We start from the raw sequence: 19,383 nt of genomic DNA, 5'->3' as shown, positions 1-19,383 counted from the left end.
CAGCTGCTGCGTCGAGCGGCAGCGCAGGACGCGCAGGACGCTTCCGGTCAGGACGTTCACAATAAAACGCGAGAGCCTGGAAACCTGTTGAAACATGAAGGAAAATGACCAAGAAGTCAGATACATACTCACTTCACATTGTTATGCGAAGTGAGTATTCAAAAATGCTGATTTTTGTTGAAGTCCCATCGTTAAAATTGCGTTTTTATTCTTCTTATTTTTTTTTTACTGGTCTTTCTATTAAATGGCTTTGAAAACAATGTCATTTTTTAAAAAGTATACAAAAAAGTGTTTCATTTGTGTTGTATTTTCATTGTGTTGTTATTTGAAAACAGTAATTGTTGATATCTACTTTCATTGTTAGCTTAGCTCGGCCACATTACCTTTACATGCATCTAAAACTATTCAGATAAAACAATGTGAGAAGGAAACATCAAACTGGTCGAACGGTTTGTAAACTGTCATTTACAGGGCAGTATGTTGCATGCAGGTACAATGACAAAGTGACTGATTGTGAACACATACACATTAATTCTGAGAAACAAGAATTATAATTTCAATTGGAAAAAAAAATGAAGCTATAAAGCTGAAATCTTATTTTGAAGACACTTCCTGGCGCTTCAGCCCGTCTTCCTGCCGTTTCTGTGTAACTTCACCTCCTCCCCTCCTTCCTCTCCTGCTCCTCCTGAAGATGTTGCTCTTAAAGAAACAAGCTTCATGAGTCAAACCTCCCGAACTCAAACTCACCTCCAGCTGCATCCTTCTGTATTTTTAACACCTTTAAACAACAAACTAAACCTCATAATCAGAGCAGTGAAGCATCAAAGTCATTTTCTCAGTTTATTTTCTTTATAATAAATATAAGACTCGCCAGGATGATTGAACAATTGCATCCTCTAGTGTCTTAACTGGGGAAATGCAGTGCAATGCCACAAGGTTTTAGCCCAAATGTTTAAATTTTAGGAAACCAGAAAAAAAACAAAACACAGGGGCCTTTAAAATGTCACAATCAGTAATGAATAACCTAAAAAAAAATTGCTTTGGCGGAGTTTATATTTTAAAAAGTCACCTGTGGGGAATGTGAGGCTCATTTGGAGGTAAAATAGGTTAATTCAAATTAATTAAAAATGTAAAAAAGAAGTAAATCTATTCACTCATGATGAGTCCCAAGACTGAAGGATAAGAAAGTACGTAACTCCTAGTTAGCATCAGTGATCAGAGCAGAGAGAGGCGGGTTTTAGGCCCCTGAGTTGTGGAGGAGGAGGAGGTGCAGGAGGTGACGTAATGTCGTCCACAGACAGCCACAAGTGCATCCAAATTAAATTTGCACAAATAGTTTGAAGAGGTAGAGGAAAGAAAGGGGAGGAAACAGAAAAGACAAAAAAAAAAAAATCAGTGAAATCTGTATCACTCCTGGTGAACAGTGTGGGATTGTCACCACAGATAGCAGACACATCAGATCCAGATGTAAATACCTGGAAATAAAAGCTGGAATGTTGATCTCGTGTTTCATATTCATCATTTGATGTCAAACCCAAATGTTTTCAGTCTACAGCAAAAATAAAGGAATTGGCCTCACGGTTCCAATACTTTTGGAGGGGAGTGTGCATGTTATATAAGTGTGCAGAGTGATGCATTTCCTCTTCTATGGGATGTCGGAGGGTCCAGATGCAAACACAGGAGGCAGGTTGCAGAAACACAAGTCAAACTTTAATGACTGAGGCTGGTATGAAGGTAACACAATCTACAAGATTTAGCAACAAAAGAGCAGGCAGAGGTTCGCCAAAAACCCAAAAGCCAACAAAAACATGAGAAACAAACTGAAACAAGAAACAAAGTAACAAAAACATGTTCAAGAAAACTAAGCTTCAGAATCAAAATTTCCAGGTAAACCTCCCAGCTGACAGGTAAGACTGATCTGAAGGCGGCACGTGTGCTTCTCCACAAACACTTCAGATTCAGTATGTTCTTCTTCCATACTGATCCTACTCAACCTGGTGTCAGAAACTGAGTCCAGATCGTCACTCTGGTGATGCTGCATTTCCTTAATGTTCTGATTAACAAACTGTTCATTTCATTCCTGCATAGCAAGTTCTGTGCGTTAGGTAGGACGATCAGAAGGTCACCATAAAGAATGCAAATCCTCTTCTCCAGAGGTGTGGTTTTCCTCACCGTTGACACTTTATTTCCTTTATCAGATTCTGCTGGAGGTAGGAGGCATCCTGTTGTCTCCAAGAGAGCCGTGAGTGGTCCTTTAGTAGTAAATGTAGCAAAATACCAACAGAAAACTAAAGTCAGGGTTTAAAGGTTGTCAGAAAACCAAACTGAATGTTCAAATATTAACAGAAAACCAAATTCAGATTCCAAATATCAGTAGGAAGTCCAAGTCAAGGTCTAAATGTTATTAGAAAACGAGATTAAGAGTCAAAATATTAACAGAAATGCAAATTCAGCATTGAAATATCAAAAGAAAACCACATTCAGAGTCCAAACATCCTCAGAAAACCAGATCTAGTCAAACAATCAACAGAAAATCAAATGCAGTCTCAATATCAACATAAAACCACATTTAGAGCCCAAATATCAACAGAAAATCAAGTGAAGTGCCCAAAGAGCTTCAGAAAACCAGATCTAGAGTCAAAGGATCAACAGAAAATCTAATTCAGAATCAAAATATCAACAGAAAACCAATTTTTCTGAGTCTAAATATAAAAAAACACAGATTTTGAGTCCAAATATTATCAGAAAGCCAAAATCAGGGTCTAAACATCAACAAAACATCTAATTCAGAGTCAAACTATCTTCAGAGAACCAGTCTGAAAATGAATTCAAATTCCAAAAAGTCCAGATAAGAAAAGTTAAATATGCATTAACCATTAACCATTATAACTGTGCTTTGTACTTCCTGCGGCCTATCTTGACCAGGACTCCCTTGAAAAAGAGTTTCTTAATCTCAGCGGCATCTCTCCTGTTAAATAAAGATTAAATAAAAATAAAATAAAAATAAAATAAGATGAGGCCTTCAGATAATGGTCAAACTTCAACTCATTACATGTCGATATGCGTTCAGGAGAGGTGATCTGTCTGAATCTGAAAGAATGCAGTTCAGTTGACTGGTGAGATGTGTGTTTGTGATGATGTGAGATGTGGGTTTTACTGTCAAAGGAGAAGAGGAAGGAAGGAGAATAGAAGGATCCTGAAGATTTTTAGAAAAGGAAAACTCATCTGAAGTCCAGCAGAAGCAGCTTCGTCCATCTCTGCTTCATGGATCAGCTCTGAAGCTCCTTGTTGTTCAGGAAGTTTCTGTAACTCCATATGATTCTTGGATCGACTCTGTTTACTTTTATACGTCACATTTTTAGGTCAGACTTGTCCAGAATTAGATTCCAGGTCTGTCCTCTTTCCCTGCTCTACCTCCTCCATCTGTTCTCCTCCAGCAGGCCTTTGTTGACTTGTTCAGCTCACTGGTGCGTCTGATTTATCTTCCCCCCTTTGTTTCCTGTCCAGGTGATAAAGGACTGTTCTGCACATTTTCTCTCCCTGTCACTGAATAAAACTCCATTAAAAGTGTAGATATTATATTTGCTACATTTTATGGCAGTGATGAAGGAGACAGTCAGATGTTTGCTTAAAGCAATGAGTGATACTTAACTGAAAAATATTCCAGCACAAGTAAAAAAAACAAAACTGCAGTGAGAATGTTTAAGTAAAATTGTGTCAATCCATGAAGAAAAACAACTCTTCCGTGAGACTCTTGGTAACTTTTCTTAACATCATTAAGTGAATACAACTTGAATTTAGTTTTAAATTGATCAATGTAGAAATGTGGACTTAAATTAAACGCAATATTAACATTTTTATTTCAACACAACTCATCAAAATAGTGCTTGTAACTTTAAAGGTTTGTCTTAATCAGTAAATTACTTTTTTTTAAAAAAAGGTTTTGGGGGCAATCATGCATTTAATTAAGTGGAATTCCTTTTTAAAGTGTGATTGAGTAAAAGGTGTATAAATGTCATGAAAATAAAATATGCAAGTACAAGTAAGTACAAGTACTGCTTCTACCTAAGTACAGTGAGTAAATTTGAGGTTTTGTTTGAACGACACTATCTCAAAAACCATTCAAGATAAAAGCCTGAAATTTTCACTATTGTTTCTCAACATGTTATTTATTCATTATCTGCAATATTTGGTGAGTAGCTCAAATAATCTCTGATTATGGGCGAGTTGAAAGATGAGAGAAAATGGAACCGTGGTGAAAAGTCCCATAGTGATTATATGCAAACAGCCTTTAATTCATAGGGTAGTTTGAGCTTTAATATTTGCAGAGATACATGTAGTGTGGCAAAATGTGCAATATGTGTCTCTAAAAACTGTATCTAAATTGTGTGTTTCCACAGCACTGTGTATTACCAGAGTTTACCTGAACGCAGCCGACTCACACTCCTGCATCAGGATGTCTTCACAGAACCACCGACGGTGTTGATAGCTGCAGATCTACAGTGTTGGATGAAATGTCAGAGCTGCTGGCGAGCACGATGCCCTCTGCAGAGCAACACAACACAACACAACACAACACAACACAACACAACACAACACAACACAACACAACACAACACAACACAACACAACACAACACAACACAGACCGATTGCAGAAAACTCAAAGTAGCAATTAAGGTACATCACAAAAATAAAGATCTACATGAATAAACCGTTCTTTTGCTTTAAGTATAATAAAACAATGTCACTTCTTTCTAGTCTTTTTTTCATAATTTCTTTGTAGATTTCTCAAAACATGAAGAAAACAGTAATCATAGGCCTTTAAAAATCATTTTAAGGTGGCTTTATTTCAATTCCTGGCTGTTAGACAGCCACTTTTCTCTATAAATTCATCTGATAACAATATCTTATTAAAGAAGGGTTTATCAAAACATGAAAGATTTACTGTTGTTAATGTATGACGCATGTATTTTGACATGCTACCTGTTTAAAAAATAATATAGGTATCCTTCACTATCATTTTATTGCTACTATCTGACTTATCAGGAAACAAATGCAGTACAATTAGCAGCAGAAAGAGGAAAAGTATGATGTGTTTTGTCCATGAATTTCTGCTAAAACTGCAACAAAACTATATTTTGGAGTTGGTATTAGCTGGAAGGGAAATACTTTAAACATACTTCTGCATCCATAATGTCACTTCAGGTCGCATCTAGGGAGGACACGGAGGGACAAATGTATTGATACACAGTAAATATTAAAACTCCGAGTCCTGGAAATTGCATCCCAATAACCACTGACTTCGTGATGCAGGCCGCTTCCTCCAGACGTCTATATTTCAGCGGTGACTGACGGGTGGCAGCTGCCTGGACACCAGGAGGGGAGGTGCCCTGCGGGGTCACGACAGGTCAGCGGGTTACAGGAATGCTGATAGGAATGTCCTGAGCGGCGTCCAGGGCCTGCAACCCGTCAGCTGGACAACACCAAGGATCAGCAGCTCCCCCGGGAGTCATGACAGTGGACAACAGACCCAGGGACCCACAGGGGGGACGATGGGGGAGGAAGGGGAGGCTGGGTGATAGTATACAGTGAGTACTATACTGCAATGCAGTATACAAGAGAAATAAGCACAGCCCTGTGGAATATCACTTTACTGTCAAATAATTCAGAACTGTGTCTCCTAAATACACGTGTATTACCTTGAAGCTGAACAGAAGAGTACTTGCTCTTACGGGAAATTAAAATCCAACACTTTAGATTTGGTATGTTAGAAATACAGCTTCATATGATGACAGTCTCACCTCCATGCTTCACTGTCAGGACTATACATTCACTGTGGTAGTCATGGCAACGTTCCCACCAACCACAGATCTCATTCAGGCTTCTTTACAATTTTGCAAAATTCCATCCGGCAATTCTGTGCCAAAGAGAAAGGAAGGGTTCCTAGGATGACGTCTCAAGAGGTCAACATCATGCAATATCCTTCACACTGTCTAAACTGTCAAAGAAACTCTGATTTCTGTTGATAACCCCTTAATTCTGCAGCACTTCTCCATTCATTATTCAGAGATAGATTGTGAAGGTAGTGCTCTGTCTGTGGAGTCATTTTAGGTGGATGGTCACCACTGCACTGATTAGTGATACTATAACACGTTCTAAACCTCCTGGTTACAGTTGCAACTGGCTTTTCACTGATTTTTAGTTAGTCATTCACCTATCTATACCATTTTCCATCTTTATGAGGTCTTAACATCAGATATTTGAAATCCTCTTCCATGTGGAGCCATGATGCAGACAAACCACAGGGGTAACATTGAAAAAGTTTTGTTGCTAACGGCTCATTTAGTAAACGCGTTCATGCTATTAGGGTGATTGGAAATCACAGGTGTACTCAGTTTAGTTGCAATGAAATGCTACTGTATTTTCAATATAGTCTTTAAGTATTTGTTTTTAATGCATTAATTGGTCATACAATGTAATCTGATGCTATAAATACAAACACAATGTGCTTAAATGAATAACACAAAATGGTGATCATTTTTATGTCCACATTGAACACACCCAATAAACATGCTCGGTGATGCTGAAGATGGCACCCTTTAGCAGCAATGAGCTCAAAGAAGCTACGGCCTACGTTCAGGAAGAACTTTGAGTCACTTTTTCTTTGAGCTGCTTCTGATCATATTCTCAAAAGCTTCAAATCATATTGCTGTCTGTCTCACCTCTGTAATGTTCTCACGTGACAACAAAACATTATATGTACATGGATATGTATAATGAAAAAAGAAGAACTAACCACACACTTATTCTTAGTCACAAAAGTGTTTTTATTGATTAACAAGGCTTTAATCCCACTTGGACTGTCGTGGAGTCAGGATATTTTCTTGAACAATGAAAACCACATATATACAACATCATGGTGCACACCAACAAGCTGAGAAGCTCCAAGGTGCCGGGCTGGTGAAACATCCAAAAGATATTCAACAAACAACACAGACAGATAAAGAAAAACAGTAGTGTGAAGGCCATAATTTAAACTTCAGATTCAGACACCATGTCAGTACCACAGCAATATACCTCTAGTGCCAGTGTTGGTATATTAATCTTTGGAGTGTACTGCAACAATAATTATTAAGCTTTCTGATTTATCATTGGACTAGAATACCAAAAGGCACACTTAACAAAAAAAAAAAAAAAAATGCAAAAACTGTCAAAGATCCCCCTAAACGAGACCAAAAAGTCAAAGGATTCATGCTGCAGCACCATAACAAACCCAAACACACCTCAAAGCGTCAAAGGATTGTTGGCTGTCCAGGACTTTCTGCCACAGTCTCCTGACCTCAACCTCACTGAGCATTTATGGGGACATGTGAAGCCTGAGGAAGTCCAGCATTACTCCTGATACAACCAGAAGATCTTTGTAACATGGTCACATCATAACGCTATAATGTGGCTATTCAGGAACTAAGGAAGATGTTGAAGCAAAATGGGGGCAAACAAGACATTTTGACATTCCTTGACATTTTTCACAAATTCAAACGCAAAATAGAAGCATCTTATGGTCTCTGTATTTTTGCCCGTACTTTACATTCACTAGAAAATACTGTATTTACGGTTATACATTATACAAAATGTGCATTACTGCACAACTTATGAAATTCTAACCCTCTGAACCTCAAACTGGGCTTTTTTTTTTTTTTTTGCGCCCGTGACATTTTCACTCACTATGGGCTCTTTTTTCACTGCAATATAAAGTCCTGCACGTCTATGGAAACAACACAACTATAGCTACACACAGAGAGAACTCAGACATGTCTTCTGTGCAGTAAAACAAAGTCAAAATGCCATAAATCATAAAAAATATAGCTACTTGTTTTACGCAAAATTTAAAAAAACTATAATCAATATGTACACTTTTTGGAGTACCCCCAGGAGTTACTGTGAAAAAGGCCTCACATACTATTCAAACTTTTACACTGCTCTGCAAGCTAACTCTAGAAAGATGTTTCACCATGCTGAACATTTGCTCCAGCAGGATGAAAACCTGCTCCTCTGTATACTGTTTTGGAGCCATGCTGCATTTACTGTATTGATCCAGCATGTTTTTTCCCCCCACTCTTTCGTTGTGCCTTGTCTGCTCTGTGTAAACACAGCCTGCAGTTCAGCCTAAAAGTCTGAATTGTTGTCAGGTGACTGTAGGTCGTAGCTCAATTAATCATGGCTTCTTGGAAAGCCAAGAGGTGCGGAAATGTAGTGTTTTTTTTATAGGATCTAGCGCAAATGCGTTATTTTGGAGAAAATTATAAATGAGATACAGAATAAAGTGTTTTTGATGAAATATCAGAACTTCATGCTTAGATTTGGTTGTTTTTCCTACCTTACATCTTACACTATTCTCTCAAGCACTGTTGGAAAGCCTTTACTGTTTCTGTTTCTGATATATAGCTTATCTTTGGCAATTCTTTTTAACATAAAATGCAGTTTAAACCCACTGATGGGTTTTGGGGTTCAGAAGATTGGTAACAAAACGCCAGGTGGATGTATTAATGCAAACATTCTCTAACAACCTAAAAGTGCTATAAAGGCCCACAATGGCCTAAGATACAGTAACAGGGAGGATGTATCTTACAGAATTTACAGTCAAATCACACAATCCTGCTGTGTGAATGCGGACCTTCTATGACATCCCAACGAAAAGCAAACATATTAAGTCCGGAGACATTTAGCTCATCTCAAAACACTGGCATTTTCATGACATATAACTGACCCTCACTTTCAATCATGACACATTTGGCAGTAATGTCCACACATGTCATTGCACACAATTCATTTGAGCGCTTCACCTTTACGAGGAATTTTGCAATGTTTGCGTTGATCTGTGAGACATTGATTACCAGCTGTCTGCTGATTGGCTGCAGCTGCTTGTAGAAAATGATCAGTTCTCTGCAGTAGCAGTTTGCAGCTCCTTCACAGCTGCAGGGTTTCTGTACAACAACCAAAGACTCAACCAGGGCAAAGCAACTGGTCGTTTCTATCACAGAATTGTTCCTTTTGACTGCAACACTGTCGTCTGAAGAGGTGACTAACATGTTTTTGTAAACGCAGCGCTTATATTCAGTTACACTTTCACAATGTCGATGGCACCACGCAAGTGTGTCGCTCTTCTGCAATGCAGCAACTTCCCTTGTGCTTAAATATCTACAAGAGCCACATCCCAAAGTCACTAAATGTTCTCCGATGCAATCTGATGACTTAGAAACAACATCACAACTTGTCACGGAGCAAAAGATGTCTTTCAATTTTGTGCTTGCATCCTCAAGTACAGCGCTACCTTTTCTTACAACCTTCTCGTACGAAAAGAAATTCTTGAAAATCTGCGAAGAAACGGACTTTGTGCCGGAGAACATCTGCAAGAGTCTGTTGTTCATACTTTCATAGACAAACGCCGAATTGGCCCATAGAAGACCCCAGTCCCGAGCACTCTCAGAGAGATGGGTCAGAAGGTGGCAGTTATAGGAACAATGCTCGAGTCCGTAGAGAGACGGGATCTTTGCTACGAACTGAACCAAACACAACTCGGCACAATTCAGCTCATCCTGAGTAGCAAACTGGGAGAGGAGGGTGTGAAGGGCACAAACAAGAAGCATCCAGTGTTTGTAGTACAACGCTGGTAAGACATTCCTCAGTATTATGGGAGAGTAGAGGAGAGCAAATGCCCTCCACTCAGAAGCTTTCCAGTACATCCTCTCACTGAGGCGCCTGGGGCCTTGTCCGATTTCATCTGGCGGCTGGATCTCATGCACTGCTTTGTCCAGGTTAGATAAATGCAGATGTGTTAAATGGAAGCCCTTGTTGGCATAAAGAGGATCAAACCAAAGATTGACGAATTGACGGGTGACACCAAGACAGACACAATGCATATAATCTGGTATAAACCCCTGGATAATGTCAAAAAAAGGCAACAGAATCAGTGGACTTGGACCTTTAACACCCATTTGATGCTCGTCATCATCATTTTCCATGACAAACTCAGCAATCTGCACCGTTTCAACCATATGTCTCAGGTCGCACCCGTCAACCTGGATGGGATAAATTCTGGTATAACCACTGCCCGTCTGAACCATCTCACCTTTGTGGTAGCAGAAACCACATCCAAACTCTCTGTTGAACGGTTTGAAGTTCTGCAGCATCGCCCTCGCTACAGTGTCACAAACACAGACTCGAGCGGTTACTCTGGTGTGACGTTCGAAGCCGTCCTCGTCTCTCCAATAAAAACCTTCCTCGGAGAGTTTCTGCACTTCGTTAATGAACGGCGTGAAAAAACTCTGAACCTGAGGTTTGCCTCGGCCGAACCATAAAGTGTGCAGCAGAACGTTTTTACATCTGTCCACGTATGGAAGCTCGTTGATCGTACACAGGATGGGCCAAACTGAAAACTTTGATGAGTTGGACACCGGGGAGCCTTTGCAGTTGAAGCTAAGTGTAATACTGGCGTCCTGTCTGTCACGCTTGTATTTGCTTCCCGTGTTCACATCAGAAATGGAAGCCTCTCTTGTGAAATGTTTCCCCAGCTTCTCATGGATGTTTGCGAGGATGTTTCTCAGCTGAATTTCAAGCGGCATTACCAGGAAGTAGTAAGCCTTCTCTAGGAGACCTTTTCTGCTCAGACTCTTCTGACAGACTAAACACTCATCACCAGGATCGACTCCCAGATAGCTCGTACACCTCGGACAGTAGAAGTGGAGCTCTGTGGTGGGACTAGAATCAGTCAAATGTTTCTTAAAAAAATGCCATGACTTCGGGACACATCCAGGCACCATGAAGTTAAGGAGGTCCAGCAGGTCTTTGGTTGCTGCTTTGGACAGACCGTGTTTCAGGATGAAAACCACGAGCAGAAGCAGGAGAGCTCCTGTTGTTACTGAAGAACCAGCATAAATCTTCTTTTCCTCGTTGAAGTCAAAAAGCTGCTCCTAATAACATATTATAGAGCAGAAGTATGTTTTAAAAGACAAGCATGTCAATAAAAAACACATTTCTTTTAAAGAGCCTATATTGTGCTTTTTGTGTTTCCTTTTTTGCCTTTTTCTGCATGTAAGAGATCTGTACCCTTACAAAGTTTTTCTCTCCAACGTAAAACATTGCTCGATGTCTAACTGAAACACCTCATTTGAAGTCAGACTTTCTTTTGTTACTTAGGCTCTTTTCAAGTATGTGATATGCAACATTGCTGCTCCATCCATCTGTTAAAGCTGCAGCATTTTGTCATCCAGATGGGTCACTTTTACATAATAATAATGCACTGATCAATAAAAGACTGTACAGTGTGAGAAAAATATGTTTTTGAACATGTGTATAAAATGGGCTCCTCAAGATTTAAATTAAAGCATAAACAAATAAAAAAGACAAACCATTGGATCTTCTTCTGCAGTCTCGTCATCAGATGAAACAGGGCTAATTTCTTCTCCATACTGTAACAGAAGAGGCGGAGACAGTCAGGCGGTCGTGAGCATGACCAAACTTAGAGAATAGTTCGGCCAGGTGCAGAAGAAAAATATATATATATATCCAAAATGAGAAGGAGCTTGCACAGGTGGTGCTTTACTAAAAACTCAAGGCAAAATAATACTGGACAGGAGGAGCACAGGTTAAAAAGAAAATAGAAAATATATATCGAAATAACACTAAAACGTAACAAATCGGACCTTCCTTTTGCTTTTATTATAATTCTAAATGCCTTTCAAATCCCCTGGCTGGTTTTAGGGTTCATAACTTCACCTGTCACCAAAGCATTTTGTTGTGCACATCCATATCTTACCATGTCATACTCTGGATCTCCTCCTCTGTCGTCTGTTAACCCAGCAGACACATAATCGGCCTGAGAGACAAAAGGGAAACATTATTATTCTGATATAATAATCTTAATATTTGTAACAAAGAATTATAATTTATCAGAAGCTCACACACCATAGGATCTTCATCTGTGGCTTCAGTATCAGATGAGGAAGAATCTGTACTCTCGCCGTCATCTTCAACAGTGCTGTAATCTCTCACAGAGAGCTGTCACGGATTTTAACAGGAAAACAGAATGAGGGAATATTTTTATATCTGACGTAAAAGAGCCAATATTGTGCCTTCTGTCATTTTTTTTTTTATGTTCCTTTAGTTACATAGTGACTTTTTGTGCATGTAAAAATATGCACTCTTAGAAAACCCACACCAAAAGGACAAAACATCCCGATGAAGTGCCTTGCTTGAAGTCTAGGCTTTTCCTCTGTTACTTATCTACCTCAACATGAAAGACATTTGCATAATACCTGAAACACAGAATGGGAAGCTGGATCACCGTTTGTTATTATTTACTCACTGGAGCTGCTTCTGTCAACTCTAAAATGTCTCAAGTACAAGAAAAACACACCACATGCTCTGCTGTTGGTTGCAAGAGTGAACACTAGAGTCTTCATGCACTCCCAGCATTTGAAAAACTGAAGACCCAGAGGATTAGTTTTATTTTCAATGGAAATGTCCCCACGATAATCAGAAAGTCTTTAGTGTTTGTACGCTTCAAGGCTACAGGGTTTTTCCTGGTTCAAAATTGGCCCTTTGGGATGACGACGGTAAACACATTTAATCCACATACAGTTGAGACAGTGGAAATCTGTATTTTTTTGGCATTCTTGACCACTTAATAAATGATTCTATTAAGCTCTAGGAAATAAAACCCTAACTAACAAAACTGAAACAGAGTTGTGCTCCTGATTTTTAATCTTTCTCATTTTGGTGCTTGGTAAAAATCCCTCTATGCAAGAAAACTGTGAGCTAATGTGGCTAATGACACCATTAGCTTTGGTTGTTTGATCACAAGCTACAGTGATGTCCTAACTGCAACATTGAGGGACACCACTGCATGAAAACGGTGTGTAATGGAGTCTGATTCTAGTTCAAACATGTTTTTGAACAATAAGCATGTAAAAATATTCTTGTATGTAAGCATTCCCTCCATGAACATGATTTACCATGTCATGGTCTGGATCTCCTTCTCTGTCGTCTGTTGGCCCAGCAGACGCATGATCCCCCTAAGAGACAGAAAATGATCAGTTATAAATATCCTGATATTGCCAGTTATTGACAAATTCTGTATCAGAACCTTCAAATGTATTATAAGCTCACACTTAGCGTAGGATCTTCTTCAATATCAGATGAGGAAGGAGATGTATTCTGGCCAACTTCTGGGACGGTGTTAGAGTCGGTCTGTATTTTAACAGGAAACAGAATGAGGGAACACTTGTCTTTCTGAAATTCAGCAATCAGTGCATGAACACATTTTACCTTTTCATCGTCTGGATCTCCTTCTGTGTCATCTGTTGGCCCAGCAGACACTTGATCGGCCTAAGAGACAGAAAATGATGAAGTGTCTACAAGTGTCTACATATGAAAAATGGTAATTTCACAATTTGGAAATAACCTTTTATACCACAAGATCTGCAACTGTAGCTACTGCATCTTCAACATCAACAGAATCCATGTTTTCATAAGGACAACGAGCTCTCGTGGATTTGAGCAGAAGATCAGAGTGAGGGTTTATGTGCCTGTTCTCAAGTGCAACAATACCTGTTTATGTATTTATTTAAGTCAAACTTACTTAACATTTAAACTATATATCAGGGAGTTCACCCCTGTGCAACATTCACTTAAATGTCAAATGATCACAGGTTGAAAAAAATAAATAAAAAAATTTATTCAACATTACAATAGTGACTTTGTGCAATAATTCACTGTAAAATTGCATCTTAAAAGAGCATTTCCTTTTTCAGTGACAGAAGTATCGTATAAATATTGACCAAACTGTCAAAAATGAATCCTGTCTAAGGAGGTTATCACTTCCAATGTGATTTCATTGGCGACCAAGATTCTTCCTTGTCTGCATCACAGAAAACCTACCCAGGAATTAGCCTGATTCTTAAACACTGTGAGCATTTAAAACCCCATGGACCATATACGGCACCTAACCTGTGTTCTCAACCTAGTGTCTATGGATTAACTTACTATGCACAATGCAAGAACACCAAAAACACAGAAAGGCACATTCAACTTCATAAAATTCTTCGTTTTTTTTTTTTTTTTTGAAGCAAAGCGGCTTGTGTGAGGTGTAGGTCATGGGACGAGTTGATGCACAGCAGCTCATTTAGTTTCACCATCACAACAGGAGCAAGAAACCACTTTGCTCCATCCCTCCCTCACAATGTTTCAACCCCATAGTCCAATATGATTTTTTAATCTGGTTATTGGATGTAGAACTCCATTCCAGCATGTGTTGAGGTTGAACGGAGGCTTGTGGGAGGCTGTCTGTGGCTAGAACTACTGCTGGTTTATCCAGTCAGGTGACCGACCAGTCTGGGCTGCAGGGCTTGTTTCAGAACATCTTGTTGGGTTCAAGTTGCATCACTGTTAAATAACTGCACACAATGAACATTAGGATCCCTTTAATTAAACGTTACAGGAATAATGCAGATAAATGAGAACAATCTGAACAGCACCAACATGTACGGTGCTGTGAGAAATTATTGGTCCTCCTACAGATCATCTTCTATTTTTGCCATACTTAAATGTTTCAGATCATCAACCTCATTTAAATATAAGACAAACATAACCCAAGAAAAGGCAACATGCAGTTTTTACGTCATTATTTCATTTATTGAAGGACAAATGCTGTCCAGCCTATGTGAAAAAGTAACTGCCCTCCTAAACCTAGCAACTGGCTGGGCTCTTGGCAGCAACTACTGCAGTTAAACATTTGTGGTAGCTTGTGATCAGTCTTTTACATCACTGTGGAGGAATTTTGGCCCACTCTTCTCTGCAGAATAGTTTTAACTCCATCACATTAGATGGTTTTCCAGCATGAACTGCCATTTTACGGTCTAGCTACGGCTTCTAAACTGGACTGACTTTGGCACAGCCACTCCAAAACGTTCTTCAACATTTTGTTCTTTTTGAGCCACTCAGAGGTGGATTTCCTTGTGTGCTTTGGGTCATTGTCATGCTGCATAAACCAACTGTGCTTGAGCTGGTGGGCGAACATCCTCCAGGAGGGTTTTCTGACAGAGATAGATGGAGATACACTGACCTGAACCAAGGCCAGTGAGGCCTGCAGTTCTTCTGATGTTTGTCTGGGTTCTGTTGTCACCTCCTGGATGAGCCGTTGACGCGCTCTGATAGAAACGTTGGTCGGTCGGCCACTCCTGGGAAGGTTCACCACTGTTCCGTGTTTTCTCCATTTCTGGATAATGGCTCTCACTGTGGTTCTCTGGAGTCCCAGAGCTTTAGCAATGGATTTGTAACCCTTTCCAGACTGATAAATGTCAATGACTTGGTTTCGCATGTGTTCTTGAGTCTCTTTAGAACGTGGCATCATGTGCTGCTGTTTGAGACCCTTTAGCTACTTCACAATGTGAGTCTAACTGCGTGCCTGGCTCTTTCTATTGGACTTTTAAAAATGGCGGCACATCCGTTATTCGGCTGTCTGTGTTGTGTTTTGACAACACAAGAAAGGAGGAGTCGGGCCGCACTGGCTGCTGGTTCTGTCTGTCATTTACTGGTGGGCAGCTGGGTGGGATCACAACATCTATACATCTGTGCAATAAAATGCATGAAACACAAGGTCCGTGTGGTTAAGCAGCAGCAGCATCTCCCTCAAGCACCACTACACAGACCCTGCAGCGTTTACAAACATCAGTCCACTGTAAGTTCTAAAAGTATATTTACAAACTTTATATTGGGATGCAAAACACAATTGCACCTTCGCAACTTCAATGTATCACTTAGAAATGCGTATTACTAAATTTACTGTTCTACAAAGCCGAAATGACTATTCATATCGCTGCGGAGAAAAGCGACGCCTACCTCTGCTCTGTTTCTGGCACGACACGGGAGGGAAAGCTACGTGATGACGTCATACGCTCTGGACGGCAGTGCAGATTTAAAGAGACAGTACAGGTATTGGACAGATAGTACTACTACTTCTACTAGTAGTACCACTACTACTACAATAATCATAACAATGTAGTCTGAGTTAAGTAAGAGCAGACCATAGAACCCTTTTTTATTTTAAAAAAAAAATGCTAATAATAAAAAATAATGTTTTCCAGTATCCAATCAGCACTTGGTGACAAAACAAAAACATAATCTCAAGCGGTTATACCAGATAGGTTTTAAGTGATATTTAGATTCAACAAGTCTGGCAGTAATCATACAAGGGTGTGCATGGTGAAACTGAGCCAAACTGCCAAATGAACTTGGCCATATGTTAGACTGGTAGCTATGGGGGCAATTACATGGGGCAAGGTGGGGCTGGACAACATTTTTCTTTCAGTAAATGAAAGTATCATTTTAACACTGCATTTTGTATTTTCTTGGATCTTCTTTGTCTTATGCTTACATCGGGTTTGATGATCTGAAACGTTTAAGCGTGGCAAATATGCAAAATTAGAAGATGATCTTTCTCACAGCACTGTACATGTTGGTACTGCTCAGATTTTTCTCATTTATCTGCATTATTCCTGTGAAATGTAATCAAAAGGATCCCAATGTTCATGCTATCCTTTTGTTAAATGGGCACTGAATCATCACTTGTTTTGATTCGCAATCCTACAAATTCAGGCAAGATGTCTGTGTCCATAATGTTATTGATATCAACACCTCATCTTCATGAATTCAAATACTCTTGTCACAAACTTATTTTTACTCTTAAAAATATGTCAAACTTTGTAGATAAGCCGTTTTGTTCGCTAAAAACAAACAAAAAAGCCTGTAGAATATTGTACATTATTTAACATTTTACTTCTAAGTTGAACAGTAGAATATTTGCCCCTAAGGTAAATTATAAACTAACAGTTTTAATTTACTGTGTTTAAAATACAGGTCCAAAGTATGAACTCAATGCACCAAAAGTCAGAACAGCTTTTATTACTGAGCTTTAAATACTTTATATTTACACCTTTATTTCTGATGACAGACTCAACCCTCCTCAGCTTAGAGGATAGCAAATTTCTGCAGAGATATGTTTTCAATTTTCATGCTTGAATATTCTCATTTTGCCAACCTTCTGCAGACTGGGAGTCACCTTATCAGCCAGTATTTTGATTTATCCACAGACATTCATCATCCATCCATTATCTATACACTGCTTAAACCTCATTAGGGTTGCAGGGGGGGCTGGAGTCTATCCCAGCTGACTCGGGCAAAGGCAGAGGACACCCTGGACAGGTCACCAGTCTGTTGCAGGGCTACATATACAGAGAAACAATCACGCTTACATTCACACTACGGGCAATTTAGAATAATCAATTAATCTTAGCATATTTTTTGTATTGTGAGAGGAAGCTGGAGTACCATATCATCACACTCCCACCTCCGTGCTTCTCTGTTAGGACTATGCACTGGGAAAAATTCACCTCTCAAAACAAGGGGAAAAAAAGCTTATTTCAAAGAACTTTTACCTTGAAATAAGTGAAAAATCTGCCAATAGAACAAGTGAAAAATGGTTTGGTAAGACTTCTTGAAATAAGATATGATATTTAGAATATTGATTGATTGTCAAGCTTAGGTGTCTTAAAATAAGTTTTTCACTCAAAAATAGATTTTTGCTTTCATGTAACCTCCTAATTTGAGATGCATTAATCTTATTTTGAGTTTTCTTGTAAAAATTCAACTCAAAACGAGATAATTTCAAGATGGTTTGACTTAAGATATTTAAGATGCATTGTCTTATAACAAGTCCCTCCATCTTGCTGAAATGTCTCTTCTTAAGTGAATTCATATTAAATCGAGTGGGATGAGACATTTTGATTAAAAATAAGACAAATAGATTTGGCACAATTTTGAGTTTTTGCAGTGTACATTCACTGTGGTAGCACTGGTCAAGGTTCTGAGCAAACATGCTGGACTCCATCTGAGCTGAGCACATTGATCCTAAAGAAGGTGCTTCCAACTTTCATCAGACTTTTTGTTTCATTCTTCATGTCATCTGTCAGTGTTTTGGTTTTATCCACACATTTCAAACATAGAGGATGATCTGTAAGGCACGGGGGATGCTTTTTTTCGCAGCACTGTACGTGTGGATATGAAGTGTAATACGTATTAACGCTCTCAGTGATCTGCTGGTGGTCTAACAGAGGGGTTATCGTGCAGCTTCCTGTACCTGTGTCCGCCTCCCCCGTGGTGTCTGAGCGCTCTTCTTCTTCTTCTTCTTCTTCGCAGGACGCCCACTCCTCGGCAGAGTCGCCACAGTGCTGAACCGCTTCCATTTATACACTATTTTCCTCACTGTGGAATGATGCACGTCTAAACTCTTGGAGATCACCCTGTAGCCTTTTCCGGCTCGATGCAAATCAACAACTCTCCATCTCAGATCCTCGGAGATGTCGTTTCTGCGAGGCATGATTCACGCCGACACAAAACTCCAAACATTTATCACAGCGACCTGGAAGTGCTGGTTGTGAGCCCCTGTCCGCCCCGGAATGAGTATATTTTTTTCCTTGCTAAAAATATTATTTATAAAATAATTTATAAAAATAAATTCTCACCGACGTCAAGGCTACAAGGGCCAGAAATAATAATGACAAATAAATACGTCAAGAACAGAAGTGAGTAAAATCTTCTGCAATATCACTTAAATGCCAATGATTCAAAATTGCATCACATCACAGTAATCATTTCTAAGTTTAACAGCACAGCATTTGTTCTTATGTAAAATTTTAAAACTACATTATTCATTGCAACTAATGCCAGCCTTATATATTTTTAATACTTCATATGTCTACTCTTTATTTTCTTTTGTGACAGACTCAGTACTCCTCGTAGGATGCAAATTTCTACAGAGATATTTTTACTTTTTGCATTCATGCAGCCACTTATCAGAACACTCTGCATTTCACTGTCAGGATTATGCATTCACTGTGCTAGATATGGAACACCCACAGTCACATTAAATTAATTATTTCCAAGTTGAACAGCTTGCTCCCATGTGAAAATATATACTAACAGTTGGGATTTACTATATTAAAAATACAGGCCACACAGTAGAAAATCCATGCAATGATCAGATTCAACTCCTTTTTTCAGTACTTCATACCTCCACCTTCACTTGTGATGACAGGCTCAATCCTCCTCAGCATGGGAGGTATCTCAGCTGCTCTTTGCTGGAGGAGTTGTGTTGCCATACCTTTCTGTTTTAATTCCCCAAATTCCCTAAATGTGTTGTCCTGACTTCTGCCAATCTTCTCCAGACTGGGAGTCATCTTGTCAGCCAGTGTTTTGGTATATCCACACATTCATGGTGCCATCGATACATTTCCCCAGCACCTTATGCACTTATGAACCCTGTATC

General features: G+C 39.3%; 1 protein-coding gene across 2 annotated transcripts; it reads right to left on the bottom strand.

Moving 5' to 3' along the window:
• Window positions 1–6,805: 6,805 nt before the first annotated feature.
• Window positions 6,806–18,491, bottom strand: LOC111572730 (uncharacterized). Of its 2 annotated transcripts, none has more exons than XM_023276523.3 (8): window positions 18,196–18,491; window positions 13,329–13,388; window positions 13,170–13,250; window positions 13,016–13,075; window positions 11,967–12,059; window positions 11,818–11,877; window positions 11,411–11,470; window positions 6,806–10,972 (listed from the first exon to the last, which is right to left on the bottom strand). In XM_023276523.3, exons 1-8 carry the CDS (start codon window positions 18,433–18,435, stop codon window positions 8,735–8,737), a joined length of 2,892 nt encoding a protein of 963 aa, XP_023132291.2. In that variant the 5' UTR covers window positions 18,436–18,491; the 3' UTR covers window positions 6,806–8,734. The 2 variants fall into 2 exon arrangements, with proteins under 2 accessions (XP_023132291.2, XP_035807019.2); XM_035951126.2 differs by lacking the exon at window positions 18,196–18,491 and adding an exon at window positions 15,124–16,054.
• Between the last annotated feature and the right edge of the window lie 892 nt (window positions 18,492–19,383).

The sequence above is a fragment of the Amphiprion ocellaris genome, chromosome 19 (assembly GCF_022539595.1).
Source record: "Amphiprion ocellaris isolate individual 3 ecotype Okinawa chromosome 19, ASM2253959v1, whole genome shotgun sequence".
NCBI lineage: Eukaryota > Metazoa > Chordata > Actinopteri > Pomacentridae > Amphiprion > Amphiprion ocellaris.
The sequence above is the reverse complement of the archived record's forward strand: the minus strand, read 5'-3'. Positions and strand labels throughout refer to the sequence as shown.